General features: G+C 43.6%; 1 protein-coding gene across 4 annotated transcripts in view; it reads left to right on the top strand.

Annotated features, from left to right (window-relative positions):
* The first annotated feature begins 4726 nt into the window (after positions 1 to 4726).
* Positions 4727 to 19515, top strand: part of LOC112252580 (dual specificity tyrosine-phosphorylation-regulated kinase 4) — a 30060-nt gene continuing 15271 nt past the window's right edge. For 2 of the 4 annotated variants that reach the window (XM_024423919.2, XM_042323288.1), the window contains exons 1-2: positions 4727 to 4864; positions 5566 to 5638. In XM_024423919.2, coding sequence (XP_024279687.2) covers positions 4833 to 4864; positions 5566 to 5638 — 105 coding nt within the window. In that variant the 5' untranslated portion in view covers positions 4727 to 4832. Of the gene's footprint in view, positions 4865 to 5555; positions 5639 to 19515 lie in introns of all 4 variants that reach the window. The other 2 variants (XM_042323289.1, XM_024423917.2) reach the window with 1 other exon arrangement.

Below are 19515 nucleotides of genomic sequence, written 5' to 3'. Positions count from 1 at the left end.
GCTACTTATAGATTTTTTGGGATATGAACATGGGGGTCCGTGGGTGGCTTTTGACCTTTCCTTTGGATACCTCATGCCTAACACATTGTTAGAAAAAAAGTTTTGTCCAGCTCGGATGTTAGGTACTTTATTTAATATTATATGCATCCTATAAATTAAAACTGCCAATTTGGGTGCAATCAATAAACTTAATTTCTCAGATAAAAGTATATTTCAACATAATAATGTAGCAGGAATGCTAATTTGATCTGTTTCTAACTCCAGAAATGATTTCAGAACAATCTGAGATCGTGGGTGTCATGGCTTGCTGAAATGACATGGCACGACCCAGCCGCAAAGACTATGATAACTGTTTCATTTGAGTGTGATGAATGAGGACTATTTGCTCTTGTCAACAGAGCCAAGAACCAATTAAATCACTCAGACTTGATGGAGCTTGATGATGGTATGGGGATGATGATGATACCAACTGTTACAGAATGTCAAAACCCCAGGTTTTGGATTATTATTATTTTTTGTACAATCAGATGAAGATTTTGCCTGTATGAAAGGACCTCCCAGCAAGAAAGATTGGGTCCTTGTCAAAGAACCACAGAGACACAAGAGACAGTGTCAATCAAGCTAATCTTTCAGTTAGGATTCAAAGAATGTAGGCCTATAAATTGTATTTTGATTTTAACTTTTTTTTAAAATAAAAAACGCTACATGTTTTGTAGGTGTCACAAAGAAAACCATCTTCACACACTGCCAACAAGTTAGGCACTATTTTGATCAGTGAATCCATCCGTGCAACATGGATCTTCATAGGGGAAATCATAGCCATGCTAGCGCAACAATGTTGGAGAACTGCAAATTGGTAGTGCACACACTTTGTACATTTATTGAGAACCAGTTTTTTAAGATTCCTGTACTCCTCAGCATCTGATGAAGAGGGACACTTTATGGGAACATGACATCTATCTATACAGTCAGTGACTCCATGGAAGAAACCCATATTCATAGAACTCTTCCTCGTAGTTGTCTTGAGCAGCAGCATCAGGGACCTTGATGTAACTGTCAGTTCACACATAGCATTGCAGACGTTGTGGACTATTCTACATACAGTCGGTTCACTTACAGCACAAACATCTAGATGCCAAAAACCTCAAGGTGATCAGTACTTGTAGGGAAGGAGAGATGGACCTCCCATGAAGAGAGTCAGCTAAAAGCCTTGGCTCAAGCAAACAAATAATGTCAGTTGCAATTTCTTTGTACATACGGAAATGGTCATGGAAATTGATTTCATCAAAATCCTTCCGTGGGTTACTCCTGTCTATAACCACCTTTCTGTCTGGCCTTGGTGGTGCTCTTTGATCATCATTGAAATAGTCCAGGTAATCCATTCTCCTCCATTGCCAAGGTCAACCTGGCGGCCAACATCCATTAATCTGAAGTTAAGCCTGCCTCTGGCCAGGTTTTATTTAAGCCTTCACTTAGATCTAGATGAACTCTAATTGTCCTTCTGGAAATCAGACTTTTTCAATCTAGACTAGGGCAAGCCTGAGACTATTTTAAACCATGTCTGAGAAATGCAATTTCAGTTAGCCCAGTTTAAAAGTGCAATTTAGCCTAGGATTAGGCTTAATCTGTTTCCACCAAACCACCCATCAGAGCATGACCAGATTTTTGATGAGGAGGATTAGAGCAATGAGGAGTTCACTGCAAACAAAGTGGGAAATGGGGAAGAAAACCAAAACAGCTCAGCCTCTAAGAAAGCAGATGAAAAGAGGCCTAAAAACACTGAAGAATAAAGAAAGGGACACTTCAAAGTCTTCAACAATGTTTTTAGTAAAACAGCATACTAGTACCTATAGATGTGCTTGGCTGTGGCTTCTGTGCTAGTGGTAAGATGTTAGTGGTAAGGTTTCATAAATTAGCTCTTCAATGATTCATTTGACAATTTAGTTATTTATCTATCTATATTTAGCTTTACACATACCTTATTTAGTGACAAAAATAACAGAAGCCACTTTCAGTGAATGGAAGTCTTATTTTTCTCAGTTGGCATTTGTAACTCTTGTCATGGCAGTCAAACATACAGCATGTGTTGTTGTAGCCTAGGCTTACTATACTCTCAATATACAGTATCTATGGAAACCTGAACTGTGTTCTGATGCCCCTTTGGCTTAGAGGGATAAACTTGTTTAACGGCCCTGTTTTTGAGCCAGTTGTTTGTGTCTGTAGTAGAACTCTACAAGCATTTGGCACCTTAGAAGGGCTCTGTTTGGAGTTACAGGGACTAAAGCAGGTTTTGATTTCACAATCCATAGACAAGACACATAATAAAGATGCATGCTGTGTCCATTACAGGTATTTAACTGATTTTCTTACACGTCTCTCCATGACAGCTTTTCAGCCATAAATCGCACATAGACTGAACTTAACAAACATCTCAGGTAGCCTAGCCACTATTATTGGGATGTATAGCCACTCCTGTGTTATTGTCATACTTAATTTATTGTAGTGACTGCATGATAAGCATTACAGGTGTTTCACTGAATTCAATCAGGTATTATCTTGATGGGGTATACTGCATCTGGTGACAACTGCAAGGATATTGATTTCATCAGTGGAATTATTCAGTAGCTTATTGGACTGTTGGCTGATGATGAGTAAACACATCAGTGAACAATCAGATCATTTCCTAATAACAACAGACGTGAAGATGTATGAAGAAAAAAGTCACAGCAGGCATAGCCTACCATTGTAGAAATTACCTTGTAGGCTACAGTTACTGTACACGCCAAGTGACAAAAAAATCCCTTTCTTATTTGGGTCATTCTTTATAATACGTTTATGACCTTGGGGCCTCGGGGAAGGACACTACCTGGTCCAAACCCGATACAGTTGAAGTCGGAAGTTTACATACACCTTAGCCAAATACATTTAAACTCGGTTTTTCACAATTCTAGAAAAAAGTCCTTGTCTTAGGTCAGTTTGGATCACCACTTTATTTTAGGAATGTGAAATGTCAGAATAATAGTAGAGATAATTATTTATTTCAGCTTTTATTTATTTCATCACATTCCCAGTGGGTCAGAAGTTTACATACACTCAATTAGTATTTGGTAGCATTGCCTTTAAATTGTTTAACTTGGGTCAAACATTTCGGGTAGCCTTCCACAAGCTTCCCACAATAAGTTGGGTGAATTTTGGCACATTCCTCCTGATAGAGCTGGTGTAACTGAGTCAGGTTTGTAGGCCTCCTTGCTCGCACACGCTTTTTCAGTTCTGCCCACATATTTTCTATGGGATTGAGGTCAGGGCTTTGTGATGGCCACTCCAATACCTTGACTTTGTTGTCCTTAAGCCATTTTGCCACAAGTTTGGAAGTATGCTTGGGGTCATTGTCCATTTGGAAGACCCATTTGCGACCAAGCTGATGTCTTGAGATGTTGCTTCAATATATCCACATAATTTTCCTCCCTCATGAGGCCATCTATTTCGTGAAGTGCACCAGTCCCTCCTGCAGCAAAGCACCCCCACAACATGATGTTGCCACCCCGTGCGTCATGGTTGGGATGGTGTTCTTCGGCTTGCAGGCTTCCCCCTTTTTCCTCCAAACATCACGATGGCCATTATGGCCAAACAGTTCTATTTTTGTTTCATCAGACTAGAGGACATTTCTCCAAAAAGTACAATCTTTTTTCCCCATGTGCAGTTGCAAACCGTAGTCTGGCTTTTTTATGGCGGTTTAGGAGCAGTGGCTTCTTCCTTGCTGAGTGGCCTTTCAGGTTATGTCGATATAGTACCTGTTTCCTCCTCTTCACAAGGTCCTTTGCTATTGTTCTGGGATTGATTTGCACTTTTCGCACCAAACTACGTTACTCTCTAAGAGACAGAACGTGTCTCCTTCCTGAGCGGTATGACAGCTGCGTGGTCCATTGGTGTTTATACTTGTGTACTATTGTTTGTACAAATTAACATGATGTCTGATGTCAATTAGCCTGATGTAGCTTCTGACTAAATGATGTCAATTAGCCTATCAGAAGCTTCTAAAGCCATAATATCATTTTCTGGAAATTTCCAAGCTAGTCCAGACAACTTAGTCTATGTAACCTTCTGAGCCACTGGAATTGTGATACAGTGAATTATAAGTGAAACAATCTGTCTGTAAACAATTGTTGGAATAATAACTTGTGTCATGTGTAACAGTATAGACTTTACATCTACTCCCTCGCCCCGACCTGGGCACGAACCAGGGATGCTCTGCACACGTCAACAGTCACCTTGGAAGCATCGTTACCTATCGCTCCACAAAAGCCGCAGGAACCACTACTTCAAGGTCTCAGAGCAAGTGACGTCACCAGTTGAAACGCCACTAGCGCGCCACCATTTCTAGCTAGCCATTTCACATCGGCTACACATGCACAAAGTAAATGGCATAACCAACTTGCCAAAACTATAGTTTGTTACCAAGAAATGTGTGGAGTGGTTGAAAAACGAGTTTTATTGACTCCAACCTAAGTGTATGTAAACTTCCGACTTCAACTGTAACAACAAAAGGATTCATGGCATGACCGGAATTAGAACAAATAGACGTTAGGGAACTAATGTAACTGTGACGCCATCAGATCAGTCATGTTTGGAGTAATGAGACATCCCCCTGGTTACGGAGAGAGCGCCATAGAGCGACACGGCTGAAGCGAGGGATGCACACCCCCTCTCCACAGCTCAGCTACATTGACGCAGCGGGACCCGTCCTCACGTTATCAGCATTGGTCAACCATGACCGTCACAGCACAGTAATATGTTAGATTTTTACCATAAGAGTAGATAGACTATGATAAACCATGAGTGCGACTAATAGATCCACGGAAAAGAGGTTAGTAGGCTATTCGTAGCAGATGGGGACAACATGTTTTTTCATGTTATGTGATTGACTATAATTACATGTCCGATTTTTACATGACATATTTGTAATAGCAATGTGAAATTGCAATAATATCCAAATAGTCTAGCCTTGGCCTACTGTATTGTAGCAGTGGTGGCAGGTGTTGGAAAAATATAATCATAGCCCAAAAAATGACGTGTAATAGAAGTTATGAACAAGAATGAGCCCATTTAGAAAGGAATGGAGAAAGGTGGGTAATGTTTTTATTTTGAAGCAGGTCTTTGCCAGTGGGGGTCAGTGGTTTACAACAGATCCAGGCTCCCTGCTCGTAGGAGCTGTAGAGATTAGGCTATTATATACCTCAGCCTACACAAACCAAGAAAAGGGCATCCTTTCTAGAATTTAAAAAAACGAATTGGAAAACCTTTAGTTTCTCTGAGGTAAACGAGGCTGTTAAAACACCTAACATAAATATGTTATATCACAGGACATTATGTATTTCTGCCCTCACCCCCAATGGACATTTATCATTGTTACCATTGTAAATATGTATATTATTATTTGTATTATTATTTCATCCACTTCTCTTTAACCTTCACTTTTGGATTTTAAGATTTTCACGTTACTCTGCTATTACATCTGTGACCTTGTGCATTTGACTAATAAACTCTAATCTAATTAGTTTTTTACAGGAATGCAATGACGAAGAAGTTGGAAAACCTGATAAAGGAGAGGAATAATGTCTCCCTACCACTGCTAAAAAAGGTAGGACAAAAACACTGTCAGAAATGCACGGGGGTGTTTTCCAGATATTTGGCCTGTGAGCCTGCCATTACTCTTTTCAATACAGTAGGTCCTTATGTCTGCTCAAAGTACCCTAAAGCGATGGTGTTATTTCCAAAGGTCCCATTAGCTATGTTTACTTAGACTGAGCCACTGTAAAAAAATAAAAAATAAATGTGGCTTGATTTTGATAGAGAAATGAGAAGGAGCTAATAGGGCTTATCTGCTCTTATTGTGGTGGCAGGGTAGCCTAGTGGTTAGAGTGTTAGGCTAGTAACCGGAAGGTTGCAAGTTCAAATCCCTGAGCTGACAAGGAACAAATCTGTTGTTCTGCCCCTGAACAGGCAGTTAACCCACTGTTCCTAGGCTGTCATTGAAAATAAGAATGTGTTCTTAACTGACTTGCCTGGTTAAATAAAATAAAAACACTTTAAGCTTATTCACCCTCTTTCCATAAGCAGCTCTTTAGATCAGGAGGGGAGGGAGGTGCTGTGGTGTGTGCAGCAGTCAATTTGGCCCACGCTCATTTAGTAGCCATTAAACAAATGTTTAATGTGGGCTCAGTGGGCTGATTTATTCATGAACACATTCTTCCCTTGTGCCTGCGGAGTCTTGGCCCCTTGGGCTGGAAGACAGGGTGCTGGACCGTTGGGAACTCCACACTCACTGAGCATGTACTATTAGAAATGCCGACTGTTGAGAGCTCCAGCAGCGCAGGTAGGACCCTGACCTGACTCCCCTACTGACCCATTCACCTGGACCTCAGGGAGATTCATGCGGGCCATACAGCTCATCTCAACACCAGGCCAAGTTCCACTCTGGTTCCACTCTCTGCTGATTAAGTTTTCATACAGACCAAAACTGCAATGGGAATTGACAGTCACCTGCAGGCAGAAATGACTAATTCTCTTTGAAGTGAGACAGAACAGGAAGTGTCTTCCATGCTACCTTGGACTGGGTCTATTAATAACTACCTCAACAGAATGTCAGTGTGAAATGAGGCTAAAAAACAAGGAATGGAAGATCGAATGAGAAAAATGGCTTAATACAAGGTAGCTTATGAAGTATGACGGGGCTCTTTTGGATGAAGAAAAATGGTTAGAAGTGGTTAAGAATTCCTTGTTGGTCGTTTCAATCAGCACAGAAATGACATGTAGTCAGATTGTGATAATGTGGAAAAACATTGCATATGTTCTCTGAAATGACATGAGCACCCACAAACAAAGATAAATGACCCAGTCCAAAGGCACAACAGAAATATGGAAACTTCAATATGCTACTACAGTCAAGTCCTTTAACATTGTCAATCATAAATAATGTCAATCATCTCATTTTAGTCATGTAAATCTAATTGTAGCATGGTGGCAGTGGTGCCCTTCCCTGACCTTTTTCCCAGAGTAGTGCTTTGAACTTAACATTACAGCCTCAGGCTAGGATGTTTTATTAGTTGGCATTGACACTGTCAGCGTTTGTCGGAAGAATGTTTATCTTCATTCAGAGAGAGACATAAAAAGTTGATAATAAGAACCTCTTGTGCATAATGAGAAATGTTCAACAAGACCTGTTGCAAAAGAAAAACAGTTATATCTTTTGAGCTTTTTAGCAGAGGCTGGTTGACTTTCAGGTTCTTTTATCGACTGGTGATGTTGTTGTTGCTGGTCTCTGTAGGCAGCCTTGGAAACCCACTGCGGCGTCACAAGACACAGAGGCATGAAGTGCCTCACCGCAGGATGTAAAATGTCAATGGTATTTTGCTGCAATGACATACTTTCCACTGAATTATTCGATACACAGAGGAGAAGCGCTATTACATGAAAAGACACTTTCAACACCTCAACTGCTTCATACTTAGTTTTTTTTAGTGGGTACTTTTCTACCCTGTTCTGTTTTGCCGTGGTAAAACAATGTGTTGGGGGACCGGGTGCACATTCATAAGACTGGCTCCAGTGGATTGTGTGGCCTGGACCATGTTGTGTGCTCCAGCCCTAAGGCTCAGCTCCTACTTCTAGTTAGCCCAACTCAGCCTACCACCCCCCTGGGGACGGGCCACCATATGCACTGCACTGCCTCCTGTCCCTGATATGGTTTCTCATCGCAGCTTTGTCCTCGGCTGACACTGGACGCTCTGAATTAAAGCAGGTCATTTAGAGAGACCTCACCTCCAGTGGATTACAGGGCTGTTTCTGGGTCAGAAAGCAGGGGGTTCACACTGTCACTTTACTCGCATGGCAGGAGCCCAGAGGATGGAGATATAGTCAGCCCTTCTGGGTGTTGGCCTAGCTTGAGGCAAAAAAAGGAGTTACACTCATGAATGACTTGATATTCATAAGTGAGAATCCTATGCATTCCCCATCCCCGCACATTTCAGAATCACACACGTATGTATACACCCACCCACCACTCATCCTAACCACTTTTTCTCATTCAACCCACTCTCTTGCTAAAAAATGCCCTGACTATTTTCTTTCCACTTCATTTGTGGCTTAGTCAGTGTTAAGATGGAGGTGAAATGTGTCAGTTAAAGGGTCGCTGAGGCTTGTATGCAGGGTCACAGTGCCCAGCGAGCACAAAGGCTGTCAGGCTTTTTGTCACAGCTTGTCACATGGTCGAGGCCACAAACGTGTGGAGCTCTTCCACTGCCACCACAATGAAGCCAGTGAGCCAAGAGGTGTCCCCTCTGCCAGGGGCGGCTGTTACGGCCCTGTGGAGCAATGGGACAGACCGTTGTCCTGGACGCTGTTTCCATGGCACGGTCGCTGTGGCATCGCTGAAATAGGACAGCTGGGTGGCTCCCCAAGTCTAATGAACATTCATATTATTTGCAGTGAGTTCTGGGTAAACAGCAACCCGGGAGGGTTGTTAATTAGTGACGGGCTTTGTCGCATTAAACTCTGTTGTTCCTCAACACTGAGTCATGGTAGAGTATGCACGGTTGGATGGTAGTGCCAAAACACAACCCACCTCCCCCATGGGGACCAGACCATCATTGTGTAATGTGTGAAGACCTGCCTGCTCAGAAAGATATTAAGAATGTTATATTTCACCTCCCTCTATTTCAGTGATTTCTGAAGAATGAAGTGAGATCTGAGATATCTGAGTTTATATCCAAAACATTATGAGACACTTTACAGCAACAACAAACTAACACTCCGTCAAACATAATGAGACAAATAATGATTCCAAGGGCAATGTTAAAATAGCAATGTGTTGGTCAGAAAAGGCCTTTGAGGCCATAGTGTGTCAGTATAGAGTACCACAGTACAAGTCATAATAACCATAAAACCTAGCAGTCAAACAAGGAAATGGTTCCAATTGTTTTTTCCAGGGATTTGCTTTGTGTAGGCTTACCCTGGCGTGATGTTTGAATGGCGATTTACCCAATCTGATAAAGACTTTTTGAATAAAAAACTAAAAAACACTTTATTTAACTAGGTCAGTTAAGAACAAATTCTTATTTACAATGACAGCCTACACTGGCCAATTGTGCTCCACCATATGGGACTCCCAACCATGGCCAGTTGTCAGTTGTGACACAGCCTGGAATCAAACCAGGGTGTCATGCACTGAGATGCAGTGGTCTTAGAACGCTGCGCCACTCGGGAGCCCGGGAGCTCTGTGAAGGTATCTCTGTCAAAGACCCGGCTATCAATGTGATTTGATTACACGCTTTGGAACAGCCCTTGTATTTGGCGGCTTTAGGACCTTGAGAAAACAAGTGTACATTCCCATAGTACATTGACACATGATGTCATCGGGTTAATTCCCCCATTTGCGGTAATTGTTCTGTAATTGCTCTAGTTTGAAGGGAGCTTTTCGTTCGTGTCTCACTGGTTTTGGAATACATCTTTTGTGTCCAGTCTGTGACAAAAGGGGTTAAGGGGATCACCTTACAAAGTTTGTTGTGGAAGGTGACAGGGGTTGTGTGAGTTCTTACACGTGAAAGACGGGCTGGCGGTGACATCATGACGCTCGTCTTACCTGGGTGACACAGTGCTCCTCTAATTGTCACCTCTCCTGGACCATGGAAAGCAGCCAAGAATGGTACAGGCTGGCAGAGGAGGCTATGATGACCACTGGTCATTCACTATACACTTGGAGTAGCAACTCATCCTATTTAAAAAAAAAACAACTTTTATTTAACTAGGCAAGTCAGTTAAGAACAAATTCTTATTTACAATGACTGCCTACCAAAAGGCCTCCTGCGGGGACAGAGGCTGGGATTAAAAATATAGGACAAAACACACATCACGACAAAAGAGACACCACAACACTACATAAAGAGAGACCTAAGATGACAACATAGCATTGCAGCAACACATGAAAACACAGCATGGTAGTAAAGCAACACAACATGACAACTACATGGCAGCAACACAACATGGCAGCAGCACAACATAGTAGCAGCACAAAACATAGTACAAACATTATTTGGCACAGACAACAGCACAAAGGGCAAGAAAGTAGAGACAACAATACATCACGCGAAGTAGCCATAAGTGTCAGGAAGTATCCATGATTGAGTCTTTGAATGAAGAAATGGAGATAAAACTGTCCAGTTTGAGTGTTTTTTGCAGCTTATTCCAGTCTCTAGCTACAGTGAACTGAAAAGAGGAGTGAACCAGGGGTGTGTGTGCTTTGGGGACCTTTAACAGGCAGAACGGGTGTTGTATGTGGAGGATAAGGAGCATTGGTGGCAAATCTGATGACTGAATGGTAAAGAGCACCTAGCTGCTCGAGAGCACCCTTACCTGCCGATCTATAAATTACATCTTGGTAATCTAGCATGGGTCGGATGGTCATCTGAATCAGGGTTAGTTTGGCAGCTGGGTTGAAAGAGGAGCGATTACGATAGAGGAAACCAAGTCTAGATTTAACCTTAGCCTGCAGCTTTGATATGTGCTGAGAGAAGGACAGTGAACTGTCTAACAATCCTCCCAAGTACTTGTATGGAGGTGACTACCTCAAGCTTTAAACACTCAGAGGTAGTAATCACACTGGTGGGCAGAGGGGCATCCTTCTTACCAAACCGCATGACCTTTGTTTTGGAGATGTTCAGAACAAGGTTAAGGGCAGAGAAAGCTTGTTGGACAATAAGAAAGCTTTGTTGTAGAGCGTTTAACACTAAATCCGGGTAGGGGCCAGCTGAGTATATGACTGAATCATCTGCATATAAATGGAAGAGAGAGCTTCCTACTACTTAAGCTATGTTGTTGATGTAAATTGAGAAGAGCTTGGGGCCTAGGATCGAGCATTGGGGTACTCCCTTGGTGCCAGGCAGTGTCTGAGACAGCAGATGTTCTGACTTTATACAGTGCACTCTTTGAGAGAGTTAGTTAGCAAACCAGGCCAAAGACCCCACAGAGACACCAATACTTAGTCGGCCCACAAGAATGGAATGGTCTACCGTATCAAAAACTTTGGCCAAGGCAATAAAAATAGCAGCACAACATTGCATAGAATCAAGGGCAATTGTGACATCATTTAGGACCTTTTAAGGTTGCAGTCACACATCCATAACATGAGCGAAAACCAGATTGCATAATCGAGAGAATACTATAGACATCAAGAAAGCCAGTCAGTTGATTATTGAGAAGTTTTTACAGCACTTTTGATAAACAGGGCAATTGTCAACAGATTCCTTATTGTCAATTTGCACATCGAACAATTTCAATATACAATAATGAACTATCTTGGTCCCCTAATATCTGTGGCACCAAAGCCCTTCAGGGCATCCATCAGAGGACTTGGTCAAGGGCCATACAGAGGGACACTAGGCCATCATCACTCACTGCTCCATCCTCAGGTTCCTGGCTCAGCTAGGTGCTCTGTCTGGGGCAGCCAGGTCACCACCAGTGGCAAGCCTCACATGATACAGTAGGTTTTTATTTAGAACTATCCAGCAATGCAGCTAGTGTCTTCAACCTCCCCACCTCACTCCGCCCTGCCACCCCTCACCCCAGCCGTAGACCTCAGTCTGAGCCATTTACCTGGAGACAGGGAGCCAGTACTCCAAGGGTCTATCTTACCTGCTTTCCCCTGCCACCTCTCACTCTCTCTGGGGCAACCGGAGCTGGACATGGGGCCATGGGCTGGCTCACATGCCCAGGAGGGAGAGCAGACCCTGGGTGAGGACGGGGATGATGATGAGGTAAGACCTCCAGGGAGCTACTGACCTACTGCGGTATGTACTGCTCACGCTGCTTCAAGCAGTGTGACATTTGGCATCGAGAAGGCAACAGCATTGCAGTCTGCTCCAGTTTAGGATAATACAGTACAGTAGCTGATCGGCAGGAAATAGTGCCCCTGAGCTCATTAAATAGGTTGTTTTGTTTGAAAAAAATCCATTCCGATATTTATATTTTTACTCTGCACATCATGGCAACTCTTGATCCATTTAGCTTATTTAAAGGATAAGAAATTGAAAGAACACACAGTACTCTACCTACTGTACACTTGATCTTTGCCTTGTAAAATGACTGTGTGTGTGTGTGTGCATGTTTTGGTGGTCAAAACAAGCAGTGTTGAGATTACAGGGTTTCTTTAATGCAATACAGAACAAACAAAATACATTCTCTCTCATTAGGCTTACAGTGTAGCCTATTGCACAGTCTAGTACTTACTGTAGTAGGCTTCCTATCGTGACCACACCCGCCCACCTACCATAATCCCATTCACATTAACATCCTTACCTGCATTTCCTTAATTGCGCTCAGCTGGCGGTCATTTTCCCCGCACGGGGAATTGCATTCAGGTATATTTTTAGAGTGCAGTTTAGCAGGGGCGTGGCAAAGACCAGCGGAATTAATGGACTAAATCTGACTAAATCAGATTTGGCCAGCACAATGTTGCTGATATTGATTGGTTCTCATTGTACTGCTGAAGCTTCTCTGCTGAGAGCAGGGGTATGGAAATGGTCTCGGTACCCTATCTGTCTGCTATATACTTGATACTGTGTATTGTTTGCATTGCCCAGGGTCATCAAGAGCAAGTTGGCAGGATGCAGAGACTAGTCATGATGATGACTGTAAATGACGTGGATGCTGCATTAGGAGTTAGTTACCCATTATATTTATAATGCGATGATGAGAATGACTCTCTCCTGTTCAGGGTCAGACCATAGATAGTCTGGCACACTGCTGATTGTGATCGTGTAGGGTAAAGTGGTGGCTCGTGGTAGGTTGGGGATTTGGTTTCGAGGGATTCCGGCAGGGGACAAAGGAAATAAAACAAGACAATTCTGTAATTCTAAAGTACACTCATTCCCTAAACCAGGCCAGAGAAGGTGCTCCCTATATACGTAGTAGAATGTGTGCCATGTTGTCTGTAGTTGGCATCTATCCACTCCGAGGTTCTGATCTGTCTGTCTGGGGTTAAACCAGAGATGACAACACCATACCTCGTTAGTGTGATGAGAGGTTTTCCACACTCCATGTATTTATTGATGAAATATGAATAGAATATGAATCCAGTATTAGTGGGAAAGTGTCAGTACTGTGGGGATATAATTTATGTGAGTTCTGTCAGTCCAGAGGGCTGGCCCTGAGTGACTAATCCACTGGTCCACTCTGCCCACCGCCAATCTGGAGCACTTAAACACCTGCAATAAGATATTATAGGCCTAAACAGCCAGAGAGAGTAATAGTATTATTTTGATGGCCTTGTTTGTGAGATTACTTAAATTGTATTTACTAAAATATATATATATATATATATATATATATATATATATATATTTATGTGTAATCAAAAGCCCAAAGCTGCTTATGTCTCTGTTAGCTCACATACAGTATATTTATAATTTAATACTTATCCTTTAGTACATTAGCATACCTACCCTTCAATTTGGTCTGTCTGGGTGAAACTTGTGTTTTTGCTAGGAGGCCAGCTTTGGCTTTCCCTGCCAAGACTGTGAAAGGCTCTTCACATGGTTAATGGGATTTGGCCTGAGCCTGATTATTCTGCAGCTCTATGTCCACAGTTACTCTGACACAGGACACTGTGACCACAGGGCCATATTGGTTTTATGGACATAAATAAATAGAGAGGTTCTGGTGATTGAAATGACTTTGTAACATGCTGTCAGCTACTCATCTTGATGGGTGTCAGGAGGACTCTACATAAGTTGTTATTAGATGGGCATAGTATACAACTTTGCATTGATAAATACTTGATGATAAAAAGTCTGGATAACATTTACATGTACACTTTTCAGTAGGTCTCAAAGTGATTTCATTGAGTTCCTCAACCTAATTTCTGATGTGCTCCATACAAATTCATAGTACAAATTCATAGAGGTGTGTATCTGGTTACTAATATTCACACTGGCGCCATAAACAATTCTGTAAAGGGGCAACCTTATCATCACTCACATCTCTACCCCGAGCTGGGTTTTGGCCAGGTCATTACCCAGACTCCTCCTCTGCCAAGCGTCAGGAGACTGACTGAGCTTTGTCACCTGGCGGCAGCTCGCTCGCCTCTATCGCCTGGCACCTGACTCCTATTAGGGAGCCACGACAGGCTGCAGGTCAGGGTTTCTGGCTCTGAGTCTGAGGTTTGGCCTGCTAGGCCCTGCCTGCTGTTCACCATGTAAATAGAATACTTTCAAAGCTGTTCCCTCCCTCCCCTCCCATGAGTCTCCTCCCTGCTTGGCTAACTTACTGACTGTGAGCTCCCGTCTACAAACCCCAGCTATCTGGGGGCCCTGGGAATCCAGCAGTCTGTTCAGGTGTTCCTGTTTGGTAAAGCTGTGTGAGGCTGCGTGAGGAGGAAACAAAGACAATGGCAGCCTCAGATGACACTTCTGCACTGCTCCAGAATGCCTGGTGACGTTAGTAGGGAATAGCAGCTGTTTCATGCAACAATAGCTGTAGTTTGATTGACATAGTCACACACGTACGTTTCCACCATGAAAGACACATTACTCATTGCAAGTACAGTACGTACTGAGTACCCAGAGACAAAATGGATCAAGATAAGTCTTCTAAGGTTGGCTCCTTGGCGAGGCAAGCTGTCATGAATGTCAGTTGAGAGACCCACTGACCCGACATTATGCTGAAACAATTGCAAACTAAAGTGAGGCCTGGACTATAGGCCTTAGAAGTGATGTGGTAAAATATAACTCAGATATTCTGAGTTCGATGTCACAAGTTCACAGAGTTTCTTACCTGTAGGCCTATCGACCATCTTCTGTAACATTAAGCTTAGTTTAGGCCTAGTGCCACTAAACTCCTGCTTTTAAAAAGCACCGCCAGTCATCCTCTGGACTCTGTCCTGGTGTGGACTATGGAGCCTCCAGCTGCTGCAGTGGAGGCTGGTAGCGTGGCAGGCACCAGGATAAGATTTCATCACTGCACTGTTTGCCAGCAAGGCGGCGGCATCCCGTGGGGCTTGCAGCAGAGTAGGTGGTGAAGGGTGAAATATGACAGCTCTAGTGGCTCTGTCTCCAGGAGACCGCAGCAGGGAGAGGCGTCAACCGGGCCACCTGGGAACCCTATTAGTGCTCTGCCTGTGCCCCTGTCTGGCTCCACAGCCCCATGAAGAGCCCACCTGCGAGGGAGAGGGATCTGTCACCTGCACTCCTCTTCCCCAAGAGGCCCCTCTCACAGGAAGCCAGCGCCAGGCCCCTGCTGTGGCAACTCCGGTTCAGGATGGGTCCCTCATCGAACCCCCTCCACACATAAGCCTCCTCCTTCCTCACCAAGCACAGCAGCAGCAGCCTCCTTTCCCTGTCTGTGAGCCTGCCTGCCTGCCCATCTGTCTCCTGGACCAGAGAGAATCCCAGGCTCTGCGAGGGCTGATACAGATGATACAGGGAACCACCCTGCTCAGTCCAGCTTCTGTTCCACCTGTTCCACAATGTGAATTACCAGAGGAAGCCTTATTAAGGAGTGCTAGAAAAAAATCTACATTACCAGTGTTGCGAAGACAAGGAAAAAGGTTTTGTAAAACGAGTCTTAAGGAACAGCATCCTCCCTCTGCTCTGGGGCGATCTGACCCTAATCTCTAAAATAACCCCCTCCAGTTGGGTGTGGTGGGGCTGAGGTGTGGCAGCATGGAGGAGCTTCATTATGGGGGGAGACGGGACCTCGCCTGCCTGCTGTGGCTTTAACCTCCTCCAGGGCTGCTGGGGCAGCCAGGGCTGCGGGAACAGGAGGGTCCAGCCTGAGGCACATGAGGTAATTCATGGCACAGAGGGAGTTACATTGGTGGGTAGACGTTAGATGGTAAACTGAGGCTCTCTTTTCCTCAATCGCTTCATCTTTAGAACTCGATCTCTTTTCTCTGGCTTGCTTTCTGTTTTGATATGGTGCTATTTTCAGTCGAGTCACTCGTGATCATTTTCTTAGCAACAAAAGTAAATTAAACTGCGGTGAATGATACGTTATGTTATACATTTGGCAAATTCGCAGTGACGATGACATTGCACAGTGACTCGATCTGCTTTAGCTAGCTATGCTTCGCTAAACCAGACTTAGTCACCTGGGTGGTAGAAGACACACTGCATAATGATTGTGTCTGTCTCCCCTATGGACTCTGGCAGATCTAAAAGTGGCTTATTTACTTGGTGTTTGATAATTAACAACATTAACATCCTTTCTGTTACAGACTGAGACATTAACAGAATCATCTGTTGTTCAGTGTATTCCCCCTCCCCATCTTTCATTTTTAAACACGTTTGTATTTACATTGTTGAGCAATACATGGACCTTTTAGTTTGATTACTAGACAATTGTAACACTCCAGCTCAAACCATTGCAAATTAACTGGAGTTCATTTGAGTCATTTTATCGACTCCATATTTCTACTTATTGTCAGGCAATGTAGATAGGTATTTTGAACTGGGTAAAGGAAGAGATTTTAGGAAGGGGCTGAGATGATGAGGTGGACAGGGGAGGGGGGCGTGTTGGTGGTCAGAAGTGCTTGAACAGCGGTGTTTGATTACAGGAGATAACGACCACAGTGCTGAAATAGGAGAAGACACTGCAGCATCGCTCTAGCTTATCTCATCATTATCTGCCAGTGTGGATTTTTTTGTGCTGTGATTCAAGTATTGTTTCATTATTTGGCTGACACAGGGAGCTGTGCAAGGATCCTGGTCAAAGGATTATTGTCTGATGTGTAAGCTAGTTATAACCAGTATAAATCTGTCTCACCATAACCGATATGTGAGATTTTGTACTTTTCAGTCCTATTGATCAGAGAACACCTGTGCTATTTTTATACTGATAGGAGATACTAGTTTAGTTTTAGATGTGTAGGAGGCATATTTTGACAGAATAGTGGTAATTTCTCTGGAGGACAAGATTTTTGGCACCATGCCAGCATACTCAGAGGCAAGTCAGTCTTACTGCCTTAGGAACAGAGACAGCATACATTGAGATATGAATAGATGTACATGTACAGTGCATTCGAAAAGTATTCAGACCCCTTCCCTTTTTCCACATTTTGTTACATTACAGCCTTATTAAAACATTTATGAAATTATTTTCCCTCTCATCAATCTACACACAATACCCCATAATGACAAAATGAAAAGAGGTTTTTAGACATTTTTGAAAATGTATTAAAAATAAAAAACAGAAATACCTTATTTACATAAGAATTCAGACCCTTTGCTATGAGACTCGAAAATGAGCTCAGGTGCATCCTGTTTCCATTGATCATCCTTGAGATGTTTCTACAACTTGATTGGAGTCCACCTGTAGTACATTCAATTGATTGATTGGACATGATTTGGAAAGGCACACACCTGTCTATATAAGGTTCTACAGTTGACAGTTGACAGTGCATGTCAGAGCAAACATGCAGCCATGAGGTGGAAGGACATGTCCGTAGAGCTCCAAGACAGGATTGTGTCAAGGCACAGATTTGGGGAAGGGTACTGTTATGGACATTTTTCTGTGTTCATGCAAGTGACTGATTGAACAAATCCTCACTATCAAGTACCAGCAATTTGGCAGTATGCCCAGAACCTTGTTTTGAGAAAGGGATATCTCAGTTTCAAGGTCTCAGCATAGAGAAAATAAGCCTTGTGAGGTATTGGTCTGTCACATGCATGACCAAGTATTGGTCAGTCACATGAATGAAGCAAACGTTTATGACGTTAATGATTGCCTGTATATACGAGAACTAACAGGACTGCCCCGGGTAGAGCTCCTGATCGACATGTGTACTTGGTGCATTGAGTTGGTTGGAACCTCTCCAGCGCACTGATTATAAACAAGGATTCATTTAAGATTGACTTTGAGTGTCCCTGTGTAAAATTTCCATGACAGTACCAAAGAAATTCTGCAGCTGTGAAGGTTCCCAAGAACACAGTGACCTCCATCATTCTTAAATGGAAGAGGTTTGGAACCACCAAGGCTCTTCCTATAGCTGGCCGCTTGGCCAAACTGAACAATCAAGTGAGAAGGGCCTTTCATCAGAGAGATGACCAAGAACCCAATGGACACTCTGACAGAGCTCCAGAGTTCCTCTGTGAAGATGGGAGAACCTTCCAGAAGGACCACCATCTCTGTAGCACCCCACCAATCAGGCCTTTATGGTAGAGTGGCCAGATGGAAGCCACTCCTCAGTAAAAGGCACATGACAGCCCGCTTGGAGTTTGCCAATAGGCACCTAAAGGACTCTCAGACCTTAAGAAACGTGATTCTCTGTTCTGATGAAACCTTGGCCTGAATGCCAAGCGTCACGTCTGGAGGAAACATGGCACCACCTCTACAGTGAAGCATGGTGGTGGCAGCATCATGCTGTGGGGATGTTTTTCAGCGGCAGGGACTGGTAGACTAGTCAGGATCGAGGGAAAGAGGAACAGAGCAAAGTACAGAGAGATCCTTGATGAAAACCTGCTCCAGAGCGGTCAGGACCTCAGACTGGGGCAAAGGTTCACCTTCCAACAGGATACAGATCCCAAGCAAACAGCCAAGACAACACAGGAGTGGCTTCAGGACAAGTCTCTGAATGCACTTGAGTGGCCCAGCCAGAGCCTAGACTTGAACCCGATCAAACATCTCTGGAGAGACCTGAAAATATCTGTGCAGCAATCCTCCCCATCCAACCTAACAGAGCTTGAGAGGATCTGCAGTGAAGAATGGGAGAGACTCCCCAAATACAGGTATGCCAAGCTTGTACCCAAGAAGACTCTAGGCTGTAATCGCTGCCAAAGGTGCTTCAACAAGGTACTGACTAAAGGGTCGGAATACTTATGTAAATGTGATATTTCCGTGTTTTATTTAGAAACAAAAAAAAATGTATTAACCTGTGTTTGCTTTGTCATTGTGGGATATTGCTTGTAGATTGATAAGGGGGGGGGATGTAATCCATTTTAGAGTAAGGCGGTAATGTAACAAAATGTGGAAAAAGTCAAGGGGTCGGAATACTTTCCGAATGTACTGTATGTTTTGAAAAGGATAGTGAAAAAGCAACCACTGACGACAACATCCCTTGATCAATCTGCATTATTTTAAGTCCACCACTCTTCACTTAAAACTGTATTTTATGGGCCGCGACCGGGAGGTCCATGGGGCGACGCACAATTGGCCCAGCGTCGTCTGGGTTAGGGAGGGTTTGGCCGGCAGGAATATCCTTGTCTCATCGCGCACTAGCGGCTACTGTGGCGGGCCGGGTGCAGTGCACGCTGACCAGGTCGCCAGGTGTACGGTGTTTCCTCCGACACATTGGTGCGGCTGGCTTCCGGGTTGGCTATGCATTGAGTCAAGAAGCAGTGCGGCTAGGTTGGGTTGTGTTTCGGAGGACGCATGGCTCTCGACCTTCGCCTCTCCCGAGTCCGTACGGGAGTTGCAGCGATGAGACAAGACTGTAACTACCAATTGGATTTCACAAAATTGGAGAGAAAAAAG

This window comes from Oncorhynchus tshawytscha, linkage group LG06 (assembly GCF_018296145.1).
Source record: "Oncorhynchus tshawytscha isolate Ot180627B linkage group LG06, Otsh_v2.0, whole genome shotgun sequence".
Lineage (NCBI taxonomy): Eukaryota > Metazoa > Chordata > Actinopteri > Salmoniformes > Salmonidae > Oncorhynchus > Oncorhynchus tshawytscha.
This window is presented reverse-complemented; position numbering and strand designations above follow the sequence as displayed.